Source organism: Aegilops tauschii, chromosome 5, assembly GCF_002575655.3.
Source record: "Aegilops tauschii subsp. strangulata cultivar AL8/78 chromosome 5, Aet v6.0, whole genome shotgun sequence".
NCBI lineage: Eukaryota > Viridiplantae > Streptophyta > Magnoliopsida > Poales > Poaceae > Aegilops > Aegilops tauschii.
Genome location: NC_053039.3, coordinates 458,463,091 through 458,478,332, shown reverse-complemented (window position 1 = coordinate 458,478,332; position 15,242 = coordinate 458,463,091). Strand labels below are relative to the sequence as shown.

At 50.0% G+C, this 15,242-nt stretch overlaps 3 protein-coding genes across 3 annotated transcripts; all 3 read left to right on the top strand.

Moving 5' to 3' along the window:
• The first annotated feature begins 1,211 nt into the window (after positions 1 to 1,211).
• LOC141023009 (uncharacterized) lies at positions 1,212 to 4,222 on the top strand. Its single transcript, XM_073499314.1, has 6 exons — positions 1,212 to 1,425; positions 1,549 to 2,708; positions 2,943 to 3,092; positions 3,473 to 3,658; positions 3,833 to 4,030; positions 4,136 to 4,222. Exons 1-6 carry the CDS (start codon positions 1,212 to 1,214, stop codon positions 4,220 to 4,222), a joined length of 1,995 nt encoding a protein of 664 aa, XP_073355415.1.
• LOC141023008 (uncharacterized) lies at positions 4,219 to 4,989 on the top strand. The gene has a single exon (XM_073499313.1). It carries the CDS (start codon positions 4,219 to 4,221, stop codon positions 4,987 to 4,989), a length of 771 nt encoding a protein of 256 aa, XP_073355414.1.
• A 395-nt stretch (positions 4,990 to 5,384) lies between these two features.
• On the top strand, positions 5,385 to 13,310 carry LOC109762181 (E3 ubiquitin-protein ligase WAV3-like). The gene is made up of 3 exons (XM_020321000.2): positions 5,385 to 5,644; positions 11,157 to 12,145; positions 12,421 to 13,310. The coding sequence occupies exons 1-3, from the start codon at positions 5,385 to 5,387 to the stop codon at positions 12,723 to 12,725; spliced, it is 1,554 nt and encodes a 517-aa protein (XP_020176589.2). The 3' UTR covers positions 12,726 to 13,310.
• Positions 13,311 to 15,242: the final 1,932 nt, after the last annotated feature.

Here is a 15,242-nt window from a genome sequence, read left to right as displayed (position 1 = left end):
AGAACTAGCGACTCATGGGTCTGGCGGCTCATTGGTCAGACAGCTCATGAACCAGACGACTCATGGATGGCCCCGACGGCGGGTCAGATAGAAGACTTGGCCCAAGGCCCAGAAGGCCAGCTCATGGTATGGTGGGCCGGCTTAAGAGGAAAGCGTAAGGAATATTCCCTTACAAAGGAAGCAAGACTAGGACTCCACTTGTAATTGAGTAATCCTAATCCTACTAGGACTGGTCATGTAACCCGTCCCTTCAACTTATATAAGGAGGGGCAGGGCACCCCAAAGAGGGGAGAAAAAAGAAACAATCGTTAAGGCTAGACACAACAAAGGGGAGCCGGCTTATGCGGCGTCTCCCCCATGAGCATAATGAGACCTAGCCACAAACAGCATGTAGGGCTTTTACCGGATGATGTTTCCCGGGGCCCGAAGCTGTCTAAATCCTTGTCTTGTGTGTTGCGTCTCTCGTCCCGATCAACCCCTCTCAAGCTACCACATAGATGCGTTGGCCTCGCGACTAAGTCCTCACACTAAGGACATCTGCCGTGACAATTCCACGACAGACTGTGAAGTTAATCCAGTCGCCTGAACTGAACAGATCGCTGCATGTGATGATGGTTAACGAAATTAAGTGTTTTTTTTTGACATAGGGATGTTACTATTGCTCACATTAGTAGGAACCAGAACACTGTTAGTCATTATGTAGCTTTTTTTTAGACAAAGTCACTATGGAGCAGACTTGGGAAGGGTTCGCAACAGCCTTTGTCTAGAAGGAGTGCAATTTGACCCCGGCGGCTCTACCAGGATCCCTAGTGCTGTACTGACGCCACCGTCGCATAGAACGACGACAACAACTGAAGCTATGAAAGGGTTAGTGTGGAATTGCCGGGGGATTGGCGGTTCCTGAACGGTTCGTGACCTTTGTGTCCCTCAATCAAGTGCACGATCCTCAGTTTATCTTCCTATGTGAAACTAGACAGGCTAAAGATAGAGTTCGGCGTCTGCGCAACCGGCTTGGTCTGAAAGGTTTTGAGGGTGTCAGTAGTGAAGGGCTTAGTGGTGGGCTGGCTCTCTTTTGGGATGAGCACTTGCATGTCGAGATAAAAGAGACTACTCACAGATACATTGACGCACATATTGGTACTGCTCCGGGTAATGTGACATGGCGCTTAACTTGTGTTTATGGTGAACCCAGGGTGGAGAATAGACACCTTATGTGGGACAAATTGCGGGAGCTTAAAGAAAAGTCAGACCTACCATGGACCATTGTGGGTGACTTCAATGAGGCCGTCTGGCAGTTCGAGCACTTCTCTTTAACCCCCCGCGCTGAGAGACAGATGGAGTCCTTTCGTGAAGCTCTGGATGATTGCGCACTCACTGATCTCGGATTCAGTGGTGTTCCCTTCACTTATGATAACAAACGCGCCGGTAGGAAGAACGTAAGAGTACGACTCGATCGAGCAGTGGCGAATGATGCTTGGCGGGATATTTTTCCGGATGCCTCAGTGGAACATATTGTTACATCTTGCTCTGACCATTGTCTCCTTCTAGTCAGGCTGCAGGCTGAACAATTGAAACAGAACAAGAGAAGGTGCAGGCAGTATGAGCTCTTTTGGGAGAGAGCATCAGACCTACCCGAGGTCATTGAACAGGCATGGGCTGCTGCTGGCGATAAAAGTGATATGGAGGCTATCCAAAGCTGTCTCGGAAATGTCATGAAATCATTGCAAAACTGGAGCAGCCGTAAATTTGGTAATATCTTAAAGCATTTACAGGAGGTACGCACTGAATTGGAAGGGATGTTAAATAGTGGAGCTGATAGCACAGAGGTACGCAGGGTGTCGGATAAATTGAATGAACTACTATACAAAGAAGAGATGTTATGGCTCCAAAGGTCCCGAATTAATTGGCTCAGGGAAGGTGATCGGAATACCAAATTTTTCCATCGGAAAGCCATATGGCGAGCCAAGAAAAATAAAATTTCAAAGCTGCAAGCAAATGGGAATTGGATATTTTCATCCGCCGAGCTGGAGTCTATGGCTACTGCTTACTTCCAAAACCTCTTTACCCGCGACCCCAACCTTAATCCGGAGGAAATAGTTGCACTCTTCGAGTCCAAGGTATCGGTGGAGATGAATGAAAGGTTGTGCAAGGAGTTCACTGCCAGTGAGATCTCAGATGCCTTGTTTGAAATTGGGCCCTTAAAGGCACCTGGCATAGATGGCTTTCCCGCGAGGTTCTATCAATGGAACTGGGGCATTATGAAAGAGGAAGTTATTTTGGCAGTGAAGCTTTTCTTTGCTACAGGGGAGATGCCGGCTAATATTAATCACACTGCCGTTGTCCTTATACCCAAAGTGGATGTACCTACAACACTCAGAGACTTCAGACCGATTAGCCTTTGCACGGTGTTGTATAAAGTGATAGCCAAGTGCTTAGCAAATAGACTAAGGCCCATGCTGGGAGAGATTATATCCATCAACCAGAGTGCGTTCGTCCCCGGGAGGTTGATCACGGACAACGCACTAGTGGCTTTTGAGTGCTTCCACTTCATTGAGCAAAATAAAAATCCAGAGAAGAACTTTTGTGCGTATAAGATCGACCTCTCGAAGGCGTACGACCGTGTTGACTGGGGTTTCTTGGAGAATGCGATGAAAGGCCTAGGTTTCGATTACCGATGGATCAAGTGGATCATGTCATGTGTGACCTCGGTGAGTTACTCTGTCAAATTTAATGGAACCTTGCTGGATTCGTTCCTCCCCACCCGTGGTTTGCGCCAAGGAGACCCCCTCTCGCCCTTTTTGTTCCTATTTGTGGCAGATGGATTATCAACACTTCTCCAAAGAGAGATAAATAACAATCATATTGTGCCACTAAAAGTATGCCGCAATGCCCCTGGAATATCACATTTGCTCTTTGCCGATGACACACTCCTATTCTTCAAGGCAGAGGTGGATCAAGCTGTACGCGTGCAGCAAGTTATCAATTCTTATGCTCAAGGGACGGGTCAGCTTGTTAACTTTGATAAGTGCTCTCTCATGTTTGGAAAATCTTGCCCGGTTGATACTCAGGAAGGAATTAAAACGCTGCTGCAGGTTACCCAAGTGGAGTTCGAACCTAAGTACCTAGGCTTGCCCACGCCGGAGGGGAGAATGACTCGGGGTAAATTCCAAAGCATACAAGAGAAAATGGTGAAGAGAATTGTGCAATGGGGGGAGGGCTCTCAGGGAGGGAAAGAAGTGCTAATTAAGGCAGTCGCCCAAGCGCTTCCGACTTTTCTAATGGGCGTCTTTAAGCTCCCTGACGGCTTATGCGAGGATTTAACAAAAATGATACACAACTTCTGGTGGGGGCGGCACAGGGACAACGCCGTACTCACTGGGTGTCGTGGGACATTATGCTCAGGCCCAAGTCACATGGTGGCATCGGATTTCGGGACATGAAGCTTTTTAATCAAGTGTTGCTTGCCAAGCAGGCATGGAGGCTAATTGAGAACCCCCAAAGCTTATGTGCACAAGTGCTCAAGGCAAAGTACTACCCCAATGGGTTCCTGGTCGACACCGTCTTCACCGATAATGCCTCCTCAACATGGCAAGCAGTGGAGTATGGGCTGGAGCTATTAAAAAAAGGTATTATTTGGCGTATTGGTAATGGCTCGCAGGTCCGCATATGGCGAGATCCTTGGCTCCCTCGCGATCAGTCTCGACGGCCGATCACCCCGAAGCGTCGTTGTCGCCTAAAGTGGGTCTCTGAACTGCTCAACCTTGATGGTCCGTGGAATATAAATCTTCTCCGGCAGCATTTCTATCAGCCAGACATTGATTGCATCCTTCAGATCAAGGCTTCAAGCAGATTAGACTCCGACTTCCTTGCTTGGCACCCGGACAAACGTGGCTGCTTTTCGGTACGTAGCGCCTACTACCTTAGTCTGCAGGAACAGATGGCAAAGCAGGACAACGGCGCCTCAAGCGGCCAGCCGGACGGACGACGTTCGGTGTGGAACCTGATATGGAAAAACGGGGCACCAGCCAAAGTACGTATCTTTGCATGGCAAGCTGCCCAAGAGGCCCTAGCTACACAAGCTACCAAGACGCACAGACACATTGAACTGGACTCAACATGCTTGCTGTGTGGCCAGGCAAAGGAGGATGTGCACCATGCTAGGAGGATGTGCACCATGCTCTTGTCATATGTCCTCATGCAGCGGTGCTTTGGGAGGCTATGAGAGAGCATTGGGCACTACCGACCCCAGCCGACCTGCGCGACGCTGAGCCAGATTGGTTATTACGTCTGCTTGATAAACTGCCGGATGTACAGAAGCTTGCTTCCTTGATGATCATGTGGAGGATTTGGTATGCAAGAAATGAGATCACACATCATAAACCCCCAGTCCCGATCGAGGCCTCGCGCCGGTTCCTATCGAGTTATATCAATTCCCTACTTGCAATACAACAACATCCCGAGGTGGACTTGACAAAGGGCAAGCAGGTGATCGATTACTCGGGAAGCATGTCAAAGAAAACACATGAAATAATAGCCACACCTCAATGGAAGGCCCCTGATGTGAACTATGCTAAACTGAATGTTGGCGGTGCTTTTCTGAAGGAGGATGGTACAGCCGGGGCTGGGATGATTTTGCGTGATCATGAAGGCGCAGTCATCTTCGCTGCGACGCGGGTGCTCTTTAATTGTGGGAGCCCTCTAGAAGCGGAGATGGCAGCTATGGACGAGGGGCTTCGGCTTGCTCTCCATTGGTCCAGCTTGCCGTTGGTTGTTGAAACGGATTGCGCCGAATTGTTGAAGCTGGTGCAATCTAATGATATGGAGCGATCGAGGTATGCGAACCAGATTAGTGAGATCAGAAGGATTCTGACTCATGAAAGGAACATTAGTCTAGCTAAAATTAGCAGGTATGCAAATGTACGAGTCACACCCTTGCTTGTATGGGGCGCTCGCAACAGCGCACTGCCTGTTGGCTTCGAAACTCCCTAGTCGAAATAGCTAGCATCGTCATCTCTGAATGTAATCACTATGGTTGATGAATGAAAAGTTCCTTTCCCGCAAAAAAAAAAAAGCTGCCTTTGGCCGTGTGGAGGATCGCACAGCTGTGTGGGTGCGATCTGGGCCTGCGGATGTTCCTATGTTGTAGGTTCCTTGAGCAATGAAATCCCTTTCACCCTGAAAAAAAAACTGTGCAGGCCATATAGGTATGGAAAACATCCTACATTTCTGGAAAGAAATAATATGTTTTGGGATGTCCCTGCATGCATGGAGCAAGTTACGTTATAGGAGATTTTCCTTCCATATACTCCGGCAGTTGGGCTAGGCACAGGCCGATTCAAATCCATCTAGCCAACGAAATCGACCGAACCCTAGCTAGCACATCGATGTCGCACACCAAGGTTGCGCCGCCGCCGCCGCCGGCCCCGGCTGCCGCGTACTACCAAGACGACGAGCCGGTGGAGGAGAAGAAACCCCTGGCAAACAACGGCCGGGGGTTGGTCCTCAAGACTCACTGCGAGTTCCCGGCCATCGGAAGGGGCGCGTTCAGGGACAGGTTCGCGGTGCTCGTCCATGCCAGGGCGCCCGCCGACGTGGCGCGCGCGCCGCTCGACCTCGTCACCGTGCTCGACGTCAGCGGCAGCATGAAGGGCCAAAGAGAATGGACTTTCGACACCCGGGTGTTTAGGCACCCGGTTATCACCAGCGTTCATCCACAAAACAGCTGCTCGAGATCTGGACCAAGGCTCTGTACAAAGTTGTATTAGCAGGTCTAGTATGCGGGAGACAAAGAAAACTAAGCCTAGCTGCTCGCACTGTTCATTGTAGGGCAGAATCCACTGCGCCTTTCTACATCCGGATTGACACCCATCGGCCTGCTCGGTGATAAATCTAGAGGGCCACTGAGGCTTTCAGCATGTCACATGCATCCATGTGACTACACATCTTTCGCTCATTGGGACCGTAATTTTTGACAGCGCGTGGCGTGTGGCCGTTTTAACAACAGGTGAGCAAGAATCTTTCTGCTGCAGGCCGAGCAGGCTTGTGCCTTGCAACCGTGTGCATGCAAGGGTTCATGCATGTGCCCAATACATACAGTATTTGGTAACATGTGAGGTACAGAATACAGATTACTTCTATCCGGATGGCTCAGATGTGCATGTGCCCGTTACATGGATGGTAATGTGCCGGGTACAGATTAATTCTTTTTTTTTGGATAGGATACAGATTACTTTCGGCTTAGCTATGCATCTAATAGAAAGGCCCCATTACTGGACATGGAATTTCTTAGCACTCGGCTGAACAGTAAAAACAACAAATATTAGAAAAACAAAATTTCTGAAAATTTTAGTAAGAAACATTGACAAAAGTTTTCAACCCTTGCAAAATTTTATCGTGAAATAATTTGTAGAAGCACTGGCTAAAAAAAAAATCGATGCTCTAAAAATGTCATTTCCAATATCAGTTTAGAGTGATGATTTTTTTTTTTTTGGCCATAGCTTCTACAATTGTCATTTCACGACGAAATTTTTGCAAGCGTTGAAAACTTTTTCAATGTTTGTCACTAAAAAATTTATACTTCTAAAAAATATTTTTTTTATTTTTCAATACATGTACCAGGTACAATCAGCACATAGTAATTGGACTTGCTATATTCGGGGCGAGTGGTTCAAGAAAAAAAATCATTACATATTTACCGGAAATGAATGTGTGTGTCAAACATGGAACCCGATGAATGAACACGGACCACTCCCATTGTGCTCGCTCATATGTCGCGAACATAATCATCTCCTTCCTTGAGATCGGGATGAGCACACAACTTGTAATAGTGCCATGAGATTGATGTCTTACTGCGGTATAGTGAGTATCATCGCAGTCGTTAGAGTTGTTATTCATCATGCGTACGAAAGCCGTGTAGGACTCGGCACCCCTGGCTACTTCTCCTTCGGCCCCGTGCTTAAAATTACACCCCCGCGGACCCCACACATACATTAGGGCATACTTGTACGTTGTACATGAGGGCATACTTGTACGTGGTATATTCAGGCATACTTGTACCTGGTACATTCTGGCGCCGGCGATGAAGAACATGTGGGTGGAGGGAATTGGCGGCAATGAAGGAAGCTCCCACCAGTCGGTTAGGGTGACGAGTGATGGAAATGGGGATTTCCACCTCGAAATCAATCACAACTAACACAAAACAAAATTATATTTTCTGTTTATTTCAATTGCAAAGGTTTTACTTTTGAACAATCGACAACTATGTTTTAGAATAATCGATAAACTTTTCATGTGACAACACGGCAATTAGGTAGAACTAAACTAATAAGTACGGCAAAACACCAAATAAACTAGATTTTACAATAACGGACAACCATCACAGTTGCCAGAGCTGTTACTCATCATGTGTTTGATAGCCGTGCAGGACTCTGGCACCCCCAGCCGCTTCTCCCCCGACCCCGCACTTAAGGCCCATGCTTAAAAGCGTACGCCCCCCCCCCCCCCCCCCCCCGACCCGACACATCCATTAATACAAACTTTATCTCCATCTATTTTCTCTATTGTCAGTTCCGTCATTCCAACACCCCGGCCGCCCTGCCCTTACTTGAACGGGATCCGGGACGCTTCTCATCGTCAGCCGATTCAGACCACTGCTCCATCCACTGCAAACGTACCATTCGCCCATACGGTAGTCACCATGCTCGACAAGTGCTCGCTGGATTGCCCATGCTAAATTTTGTTGTCCATTCCTCTTTGAAACAATGGATTCAGATATGAAGTAAATATAGAAGCACTATGTCGAGTCGTCCAACGACTCTTCCTGCAAGGAGGAGAGGACTGCTCGGATGAGATGCACTATGCTGGGCAGTAATATTGGTAGTTACCCATAACTTGTACCTGTTACATTCACCCATCACAAACATATATGTACCTGGTACAATCAACAACACACATTAATTGGACTTGTACATTTGGTCACCCCAGGGATACTATCGTACCTGGTATATTAAGTGGGCCACTGTATACTTGTAACTGATACATTCAAGCATATATGTACCTGGTACATTAAATGGTCAACTATGTACTTGTACGTAGTACACTGAGGAATAATTGTACCTGGCACATTTAGGCGACCCCACAAAACAACACCCAACATAATAATAGTATTCACATCATCAATAAAAAATGGAAAAGATTTTTTTTCTACGAGCATCGAGCAACACATGCATCCGCGGTACCTCCTTCGAACACTTCCCCGAGAACATTCACGAGCTTCTCGCATCCGTTCACGTCGAACACGGACAACTCCCATTGTGCACCCACATATGTCGCCAACACAAGCTTGTCTCCTTCCCTAACATCAGGATGAGAACCCAACTTGGAATGGTGCGATGAGATTGATGCTTTTGTAGCGATAGTGAGTACATTAACCCATCACAAACATACATGTACCTAGTTAGCGCACAGTAATTGGACTTGGTACACTCGGCCGCCACAAGGCTACTCTTGTACCTGGTACATTAAGTGGACAATGCATACTTGTACCTGATACATTCAGGCATACTTGACCTGGTACATTAAGTGAACAACCGTTTGTACCTGGTAGATTGTATCATACATGTACCTGATACATTGAGTGCACAATCGTATAATTGTACCTGATACATTTAGTCGTATATGTACCTGGTACATTGAATGGACAACTATATACTTGTACTTGGTATAATCAGGCATACTAGAACTTGGTACAATCAACCATAAAAATGAACGCGCCCAAGGGTGGCTGGGAGGCTGACGTGTGGGCCCGTGCAGTGACGAAGCTAGCAGTGGATTACGCCTGGGGCCTAGCGTGAGAGATGAACTTTCATGATTTTATGTACTTTCTAAGGAATTACAAAGGGTATTGTTTCCAGGCCTAGGGCTATAGCCATAGTTTCCCTAGGCCTGTCCCCCGCCACTAAGCCCGTGGGCGGATGACGAGATGACGCTTAGGACTCCATATAGAGTAGCCAAAAACTTGTACTAACCTGCACTATGGAAGCCAACAGTGTACTAACCTGGACTATGGAAGCCAAAAAACTCTTTGTACCATGCACATGATATCGCTTTTTTTGCAGTTCATCATACACCAATACCTAGTACTGCCGGGCGTAGGTATAGGTAGGCGGAGTGCACTTGGTCCACATAATATGTGAGGTACATTTACTTCCAACATGTTCCGGGCACACCATGAGGTACATCTACTTGCAAGTTGTTCCGGGTACACCTTGAGGTACATCTTGCAAGGTATTCCAGGCACACCATTGGACCATGACAGTAGTTAAAACATGTTCTACTGGTAGCGTTTTTTCTAAGGGTCCGTGGCATTATGTGCCTATCATTCAGTGGCGAAGCCACGTTATGCCTGTGTTGTCGGTTGACAACACAGGATTTTCGTAGGTCGTTGAACCCCAGGTACGCATACCACGCTGGTGAACGAACAAAAAATGGAATTTGACTGCACGTCTACACTGACCCATCTATCATCCTTTTTTCTTTCCTTGTGAAACAGACCCATCTATCATCTACTATCTATTTGGGTAACAAGTGGTTGGGCCATATAGAAGTCCAAAATCACTTACCTGAACGAACCGGATCGGTTGATCCCGAAATCACGCGATCTCCTTCAACTTCTCCAACTACTGCATTCTCTTGAATGGCCGTGAACAACCGCCGCACTGCAATGTCTTCCCGTCCGTCGCCTCGCCCGGAGCTGGCGATCTCTGATCTGGCCGTGAGACGTGAGGAACCGCGACCTCTGGCCGTCCGGCGAGCCGCGAGCAACCCACCCGCAACCGCACATGTATTATCTATCGTGTTGATCAATACTCCTATACTAGTCGGCACTCTATATCCGATCCAACACCAGGGCAAGGCCTCCACTTTTCCATTTTTATTTGTAAGTTTTGTCTGCCAACACTGTGATATTCTTCCTTATGTATCACTTTTTTTCTGTAGCAATATTAGGGAGTAAGCTATTGTTTTTATTTATAAATAAGAATTGCATTCTTCATAATAAAATATATCAAGTCTGATCTGCAGAACTGAATAGGCGACAAATTTTTCTATCATTGTCTCAATAGTAACTTATGTTGAAACCGGTGTATTCCACTCTAGTACCATGCCATCATGTGTACAGATCAAAATATGCATGATCACAAAGGACTGCTACCATAAATATGTCCGCAATAAAGTATGGCGTTTTCTGTTCTTGTTTCATTTTCTACAAAAAAAAAATCATTGGAAAAGCTTGACATCACAAGGTTTTCATCCTGGCACCGCCACTGCTATCATTAACAAACATTGGTGCAGACATAAATAAATTGAAGGATCATGTAGAGTTGTTGTCCGCTTCCATGTTAATCTTTCCAATTTTGAATCGTGAACCTTGTACAGATGCGTCTTAACATATCTATTTTTATTATCTACTAAAAGAAAAATACACACCTAAAAAAGGAAAATACAGGTCAAATATAGAGAAATATTCTAGAAATTCCCACATTAATCAGAAACATCCGACCCTTAATGTGACAGATCAATTAAATATAACCGTTAGATCTATAATTACTTTTAAGCTTGGTGGACCCATATTTTTAGCACTTTTTTTTGCAGTATTTTTAGCACGTGGTGATTCATCAGAGATGTGAACTGTGGAAAGTTTATTTAAAAAAGACAATGTACCCTAGATAATACCCTTGGTCTCCGTACCAGAACCAAAGACGAACTCCAGGTTTTCTTTAGACTAACTCCACGTCAAAGCTTATGACCGCTTACTTTATGGGCCATGGCGTTTTTTCATTTGTTTATGCAAGACGTGATGGGGTGGGTAACTTGATGTAAAAAGAAAGTTAAACAATTTTGGGCATGGGGAACCCTGCCAGCTGCGTCACTGCACCGCCGTATGATGGCCCGCCTGGCCTCCTGCCAGGCCTACCGCGGTGACACCCTGCATGCATACTGTTTCCAAAAGCCTAGGGCCTGCCCTGTATGTCTCAGTGCTTAATTAACCTGACACCGCATGTGGTCTGCTGCTGGCTATGACACTGCACGAATCTTCAGATCGAGGAACGGCTTGGATAAGGGGGTGTCGGGGAACCCGGGTGCCATCGCACCTTTTCGAAGGGCCAAAAGCCGGCGCTGCTGAAACAGGCCATGGCCTTCGTCGTCGATCAACTCGGCCCCGCCGATCGCCTCTCCGTCGTGTCCTTCTCGGGTCGGGCGGCCCGCTTGACCTGCCTCGCGCGCATGTCGGACGCGGGCAAGGCCTCGGCGAAGCTCGCGGTGGACTCCCTTGTTGTTGAGTCGGGCACCAACATCGGCGAGGGCCTCCGTGTGGGCGCCCAGGTGCTCGTCGGCCGCCGGCACAAGAACTCCGTCGCCAGCATGATCCTTCTCTCCGACGGCCAGGACTCGCGCCTCAGGGCAAAGAGGTACATGGACCTTGTGCCGCCTTTGTTCGTGCTCGCTGGTAGCCGGCCCGGGCCGGTCCACACGTTCGGCTTCGGCGCCAACCACGACGTCGCGGCATTGCACACCATCGCGCAGGCCACGGGCGGCACCTTCTCCTTCGTCGGGAACCAGGCGGCGATCCAGGACTCGTTCGCGCAGTGCATCGGCGGGCTCCTGTCGGTCGCCGTGCAGGAGGCGCGCATCGCCGTCACGTGCCTGCACCGAGGCGTGCACGTCCAGGAAGTCAAGTCGGGCTGCTACGGCAACCACGTGGACGCCGAGGGCCGCGCCGCCTCCATCGACGTCGGAGAGCTCTACGAGGACGAGGAGAGGCGCTTCTTGGTGCTGGTGTACGTGTCGAGAGCCCGGCCTGCGGAGTCGGTCACCCGCCTGATCAAGGTGACCTGCGGCTACAAGGACGCCGCGACAGGGCAGGCCGCAAACGCCGCCGCACCCGCGGCGGTGATCCAGAGGCCGCTGGAGCTGACCGACATGTCGCCTCCGTGCATGGAGGTGGAGCGGGAGCGCGTCCGCCTTGCCACGGCCCAAGACATCGCGGCCGCACGGGAGGCAGCTGAAGGAGGGCAACACGCTGGCGCGGCGCGGATACTGGACTCCCGGCTAAAGGCGGTGGAGCGGTCGGCGCCTGGGATGGCGTGTTAGCAACCCTCCACGGGTGGGCCGTGGGCCGGCATGAGAGGGTCGGGCCTAGCATCCAGGCCATGGAGCCAGCGACTACAAATACTTGAAAGGGTGGATCGAGCAGGTCATCCGGTTGGATCACGACTGAAACGGCACGGCGGCTTCCTCTCCCACCTCTGGCTCTCCTCCTCAATCCCCTAGTTCTTGCTTGTTCATGTAATCTAGCTACCCAAATCCTTGTATCTGTAAGTGATTCGTGAGATCAGTAGAGAGACCCTAACATGGCGGGAGATGATCCCACGTGTGAGGCGATCAAGGAGGAGCTGCGCGACCTGAGCGCCCGCGTGGGGGACCGGCGGGAGTACCAGCAGACGGGGCGCGCATGCCTGATGGCTGGCATGAGCTCGCACGTGCAGCAGCGCGCCTCGGCGGTGGAGCTGCAGTCGGCGAAAAAGGCCCGGCCGTACCTGACTCCCATGATGGAGGAGATGGTGGAGACGTCGCGTGAGCAGAGCAGGAAGCGTGGCAGCAGCAGCACCGACGCCGGATCCAGCCAGCTTAATAAACAGATCAAGCAAGACCTGACAGAGGATTAATTTCTCTGCCAAACCTAGTCAAACAAGAGGCCGACTGATTTAATTATATATAGAAAAGGGGTGGTGCGTTGCAACGGAAGAAAAAAAAATCATAATCTTCAACGACGATAACCATATTTTGTTCACATCTTATCGTATGATTTTAAAAACTTGTTCACAAATGCAAGAAAATGTTTTTTTAATTTTATTCACAATTTGAAGCAATGTTCACATTTTCGAAAAAATGGCGTGGTTGTCAAAAAACTTGGCAACTCAAAGAATTATTCTGAATTTCAAGAAACGTTTTTTTAAACATACTATAATATTCCAATCCAGCCTGGCAGATAATTCTTCAAAATTCAAGCGGGTATATAGTCACAAAAACTCAGAAGCATTACTGTTTAACTACATACTTTCGATCATTCGTGAACATTTTTTATAAATATGGGAACATTTCTAAAAATCGTGAACATTTGTTACTAGTTACAAACATTTTTCTAAAATTGTGAACATTTTTCTATATTGTGAACGGTTTTTAAGCATTTTCTTTTGAATCGGCGAACATTTCATTCAAAATTGGTGGATTTTTTTTAAAAATTCACAAACATTTTTCGGATCAGCAAACTTTTTATGAATCAATAAACTTTTTTGTAATTCATGAACTATTTTTAAAATTTTATTAGAAAGTCACGTCCGCACATTAGTTATATTTGAAATTAACAAAAATAACAGAAAAGGGTAGATATGCCTGCCGTCGTCGTGTCCGCCTACGATGTCGCCGTCCTCGTCATCCATGATGAGGCTGATGTAGGGCGGCTGCGACGAGAGGTGGTCTCCCCCCCCCCCTCCCTTCCCCCGACACCTGCCAAGTTGGGGCGGGCGCCTCCTGTGGCTGCCATTGCGGGGCTGGATGTGATGGTGGTGGGGGTGGTGACCACGGCGCCCATGAGGCCGGCGGCACTGTCGGTGGTGGTGAGGGCGGGCTGCATAGCACTGTGGTCGTCCATGACCATGACTGCCCGTACAAGGCCGTGTTCCACTCCGAGGTGGACAACCGGTCCTCCATCACCTCCTCCTTCACGTCAAGCTCGGGGACATAGACATCGCCTGCGGCCGACAACGCCATCATCTCCTCTAGGCCCTCACACTCCTCCTGCTTGCGCTTGAACTCCCTCTTGGAGTCCTCCATCATGGCATGCACCAGCCACTTCCTCGTCTTCGGCAGTCATGGTTGGACGCGGCGGTGGTGGTGGGGACGGGGAGGGGAAGGGAGTCGGCGTCACGGCGCGTGCTTTGGGTGGGCTCGGTGCGTGCGTGCGCGGCTCACGGGGTGGGCTATGGTTCTTTGCCGACGCATGTTGTGCTCGCCTTGAAACCAAGTGTCCACATCGTACCTGCAGTCGGCGAGGAGGTGGTGCAGGATACGAGCCTGCAGGCAGTTGATCTCTACGAGGCAGGTGCGGCCGGACGCCGGGATAGCGAGGATCGGCACCTGATTTGGGCTCAGATGGCACCCGTTGGGGAGGTGGGCATCGAACCACGACAGTGGGGTGCCGGTCTCCCAGTAGCGTCGGCATATCTTCACCTTCACGTACGGCCAGAAGCGTGGAGGGGCTGCTGGAGGGGAGATGGATAATGTTGGCGGCGAGGTGGAGTGCACGGCGGTGCTGCCCGACGATGCAGAGGACGATCCCGCCTTGTGGTCGTGCTTCGCCTTCCTGCCGAGCATCCACTTCCACATGCCCATTCCGGCGGCCGGCGGGGAGCGATGAGGGTCTCGAAATCTCAAAGTAATTTTTGTTATGATCGAGATACCTGGGTCCCCCCATTTCCCCTCGTTCCCTCCCGCGATGCGCCCGCACGGGCCGGGGGGGACCCTAGCCGCCATAGCTCCAACCCCTCCTCCCCTCGCCGCCACCGAGGCGCGCCGCCGGGCAAAACCCGGTCGGCGACGGTGGCGGCGGGATCTCTTCCTCCCTGGGCAGGTGTCCTCTGGCATGGGCAGGAGGCCTCCGGCTTGTGGCGGCGGGGCGCGGCCAAGGGCATCTGCGGTGGGAGCTGGCGCGTGCCTCGCGCCCGCTGGGGTCTCTGGTGCTGCGTGGTGGGCTGTCGGGGCGCGCCCGGGGCTGCCCTGGTGCCCGATTTGGCAGTCCCAGATTTGGCTGCCTCGCCTTGGGTGGCGTGGGGCCCTCGGGTAGGAGCTCTCCTGTCGGTGGCTACTGTCTCTGGTTAGGCTCTTAGTGGCCTTGGTTCGGCATGGTGGTAGGTGCTCGTGGTGGGTGCACAGGTGGTCGGCACCGGCGCGGCACGGCGGTGGTCTCTCTTCTCCTGGGTACGGGCCGATGGCGTGCGCTTGCTCATCGGGATGGCCTTGTCCTACGGTTTGTGCTCGGGCGGACCAGATCTGGGCCCGAGACAAATCGAAGTTGGTACTCCGGGTAGGTGAGGTCAAGTACGGTCCGGGAGGTGTTTGTCGGAGGTGATGGGGCGACACAGCTGCTTTGGTTGGGCGACGGTGTGATCCGGGTGGATGACGTC

Coding starts and splice junctions, on each gene's coding strand:
- LOC141023008 (XM_073499313.1), top strand. CDS start 4,219: ATGAGAGAGCATTGGGCACTACCGACCCCAGCCGACCTGCGCGACGCT.
- LOC141023009 (XM_073499314.1), top strand. CDS start 1,212: ATGTGGGACAAATTGCGGGAGCTTAAAGAAAAGTCAGACCTACCATGG. Junction 1,426..1,548: donor TTATGATAACAAACGCGCCG/GTAGGAAGAACG, acceptor GTCTCCTTCTAG/TCAGGCTGCAGGCTGAACAA. Junction 3,093..3,472: donor GAATTAAAACGCTGCTGCAG/GTTACCCAAGTG, acceptor CTTGCCAAGCAG/GCATGGAGGCTAATTGAGAA.
- LOC109762181 (XM_020321000.2), top strand. CDS start 5,385: ATGTCGCACACCAAGGTTGCGCCGCCGCCGCCGCCGGCCCCGGCTGCC. Junction 5,645..11,156: donor CTCGACGTCAGCGGCAGCAT/GAAGGGCCAAAG, acceptor TCGCACCTTTTC/GAAGGGCCAAAAGCCGGCGC. Junction 12,146..12,420: donor GTCGGCGCCTGGGATGGCGT/GTTAGCAACCCT, acceptor ACATGGCGGGAG/ATGATCCCACGTGTGAGGCG.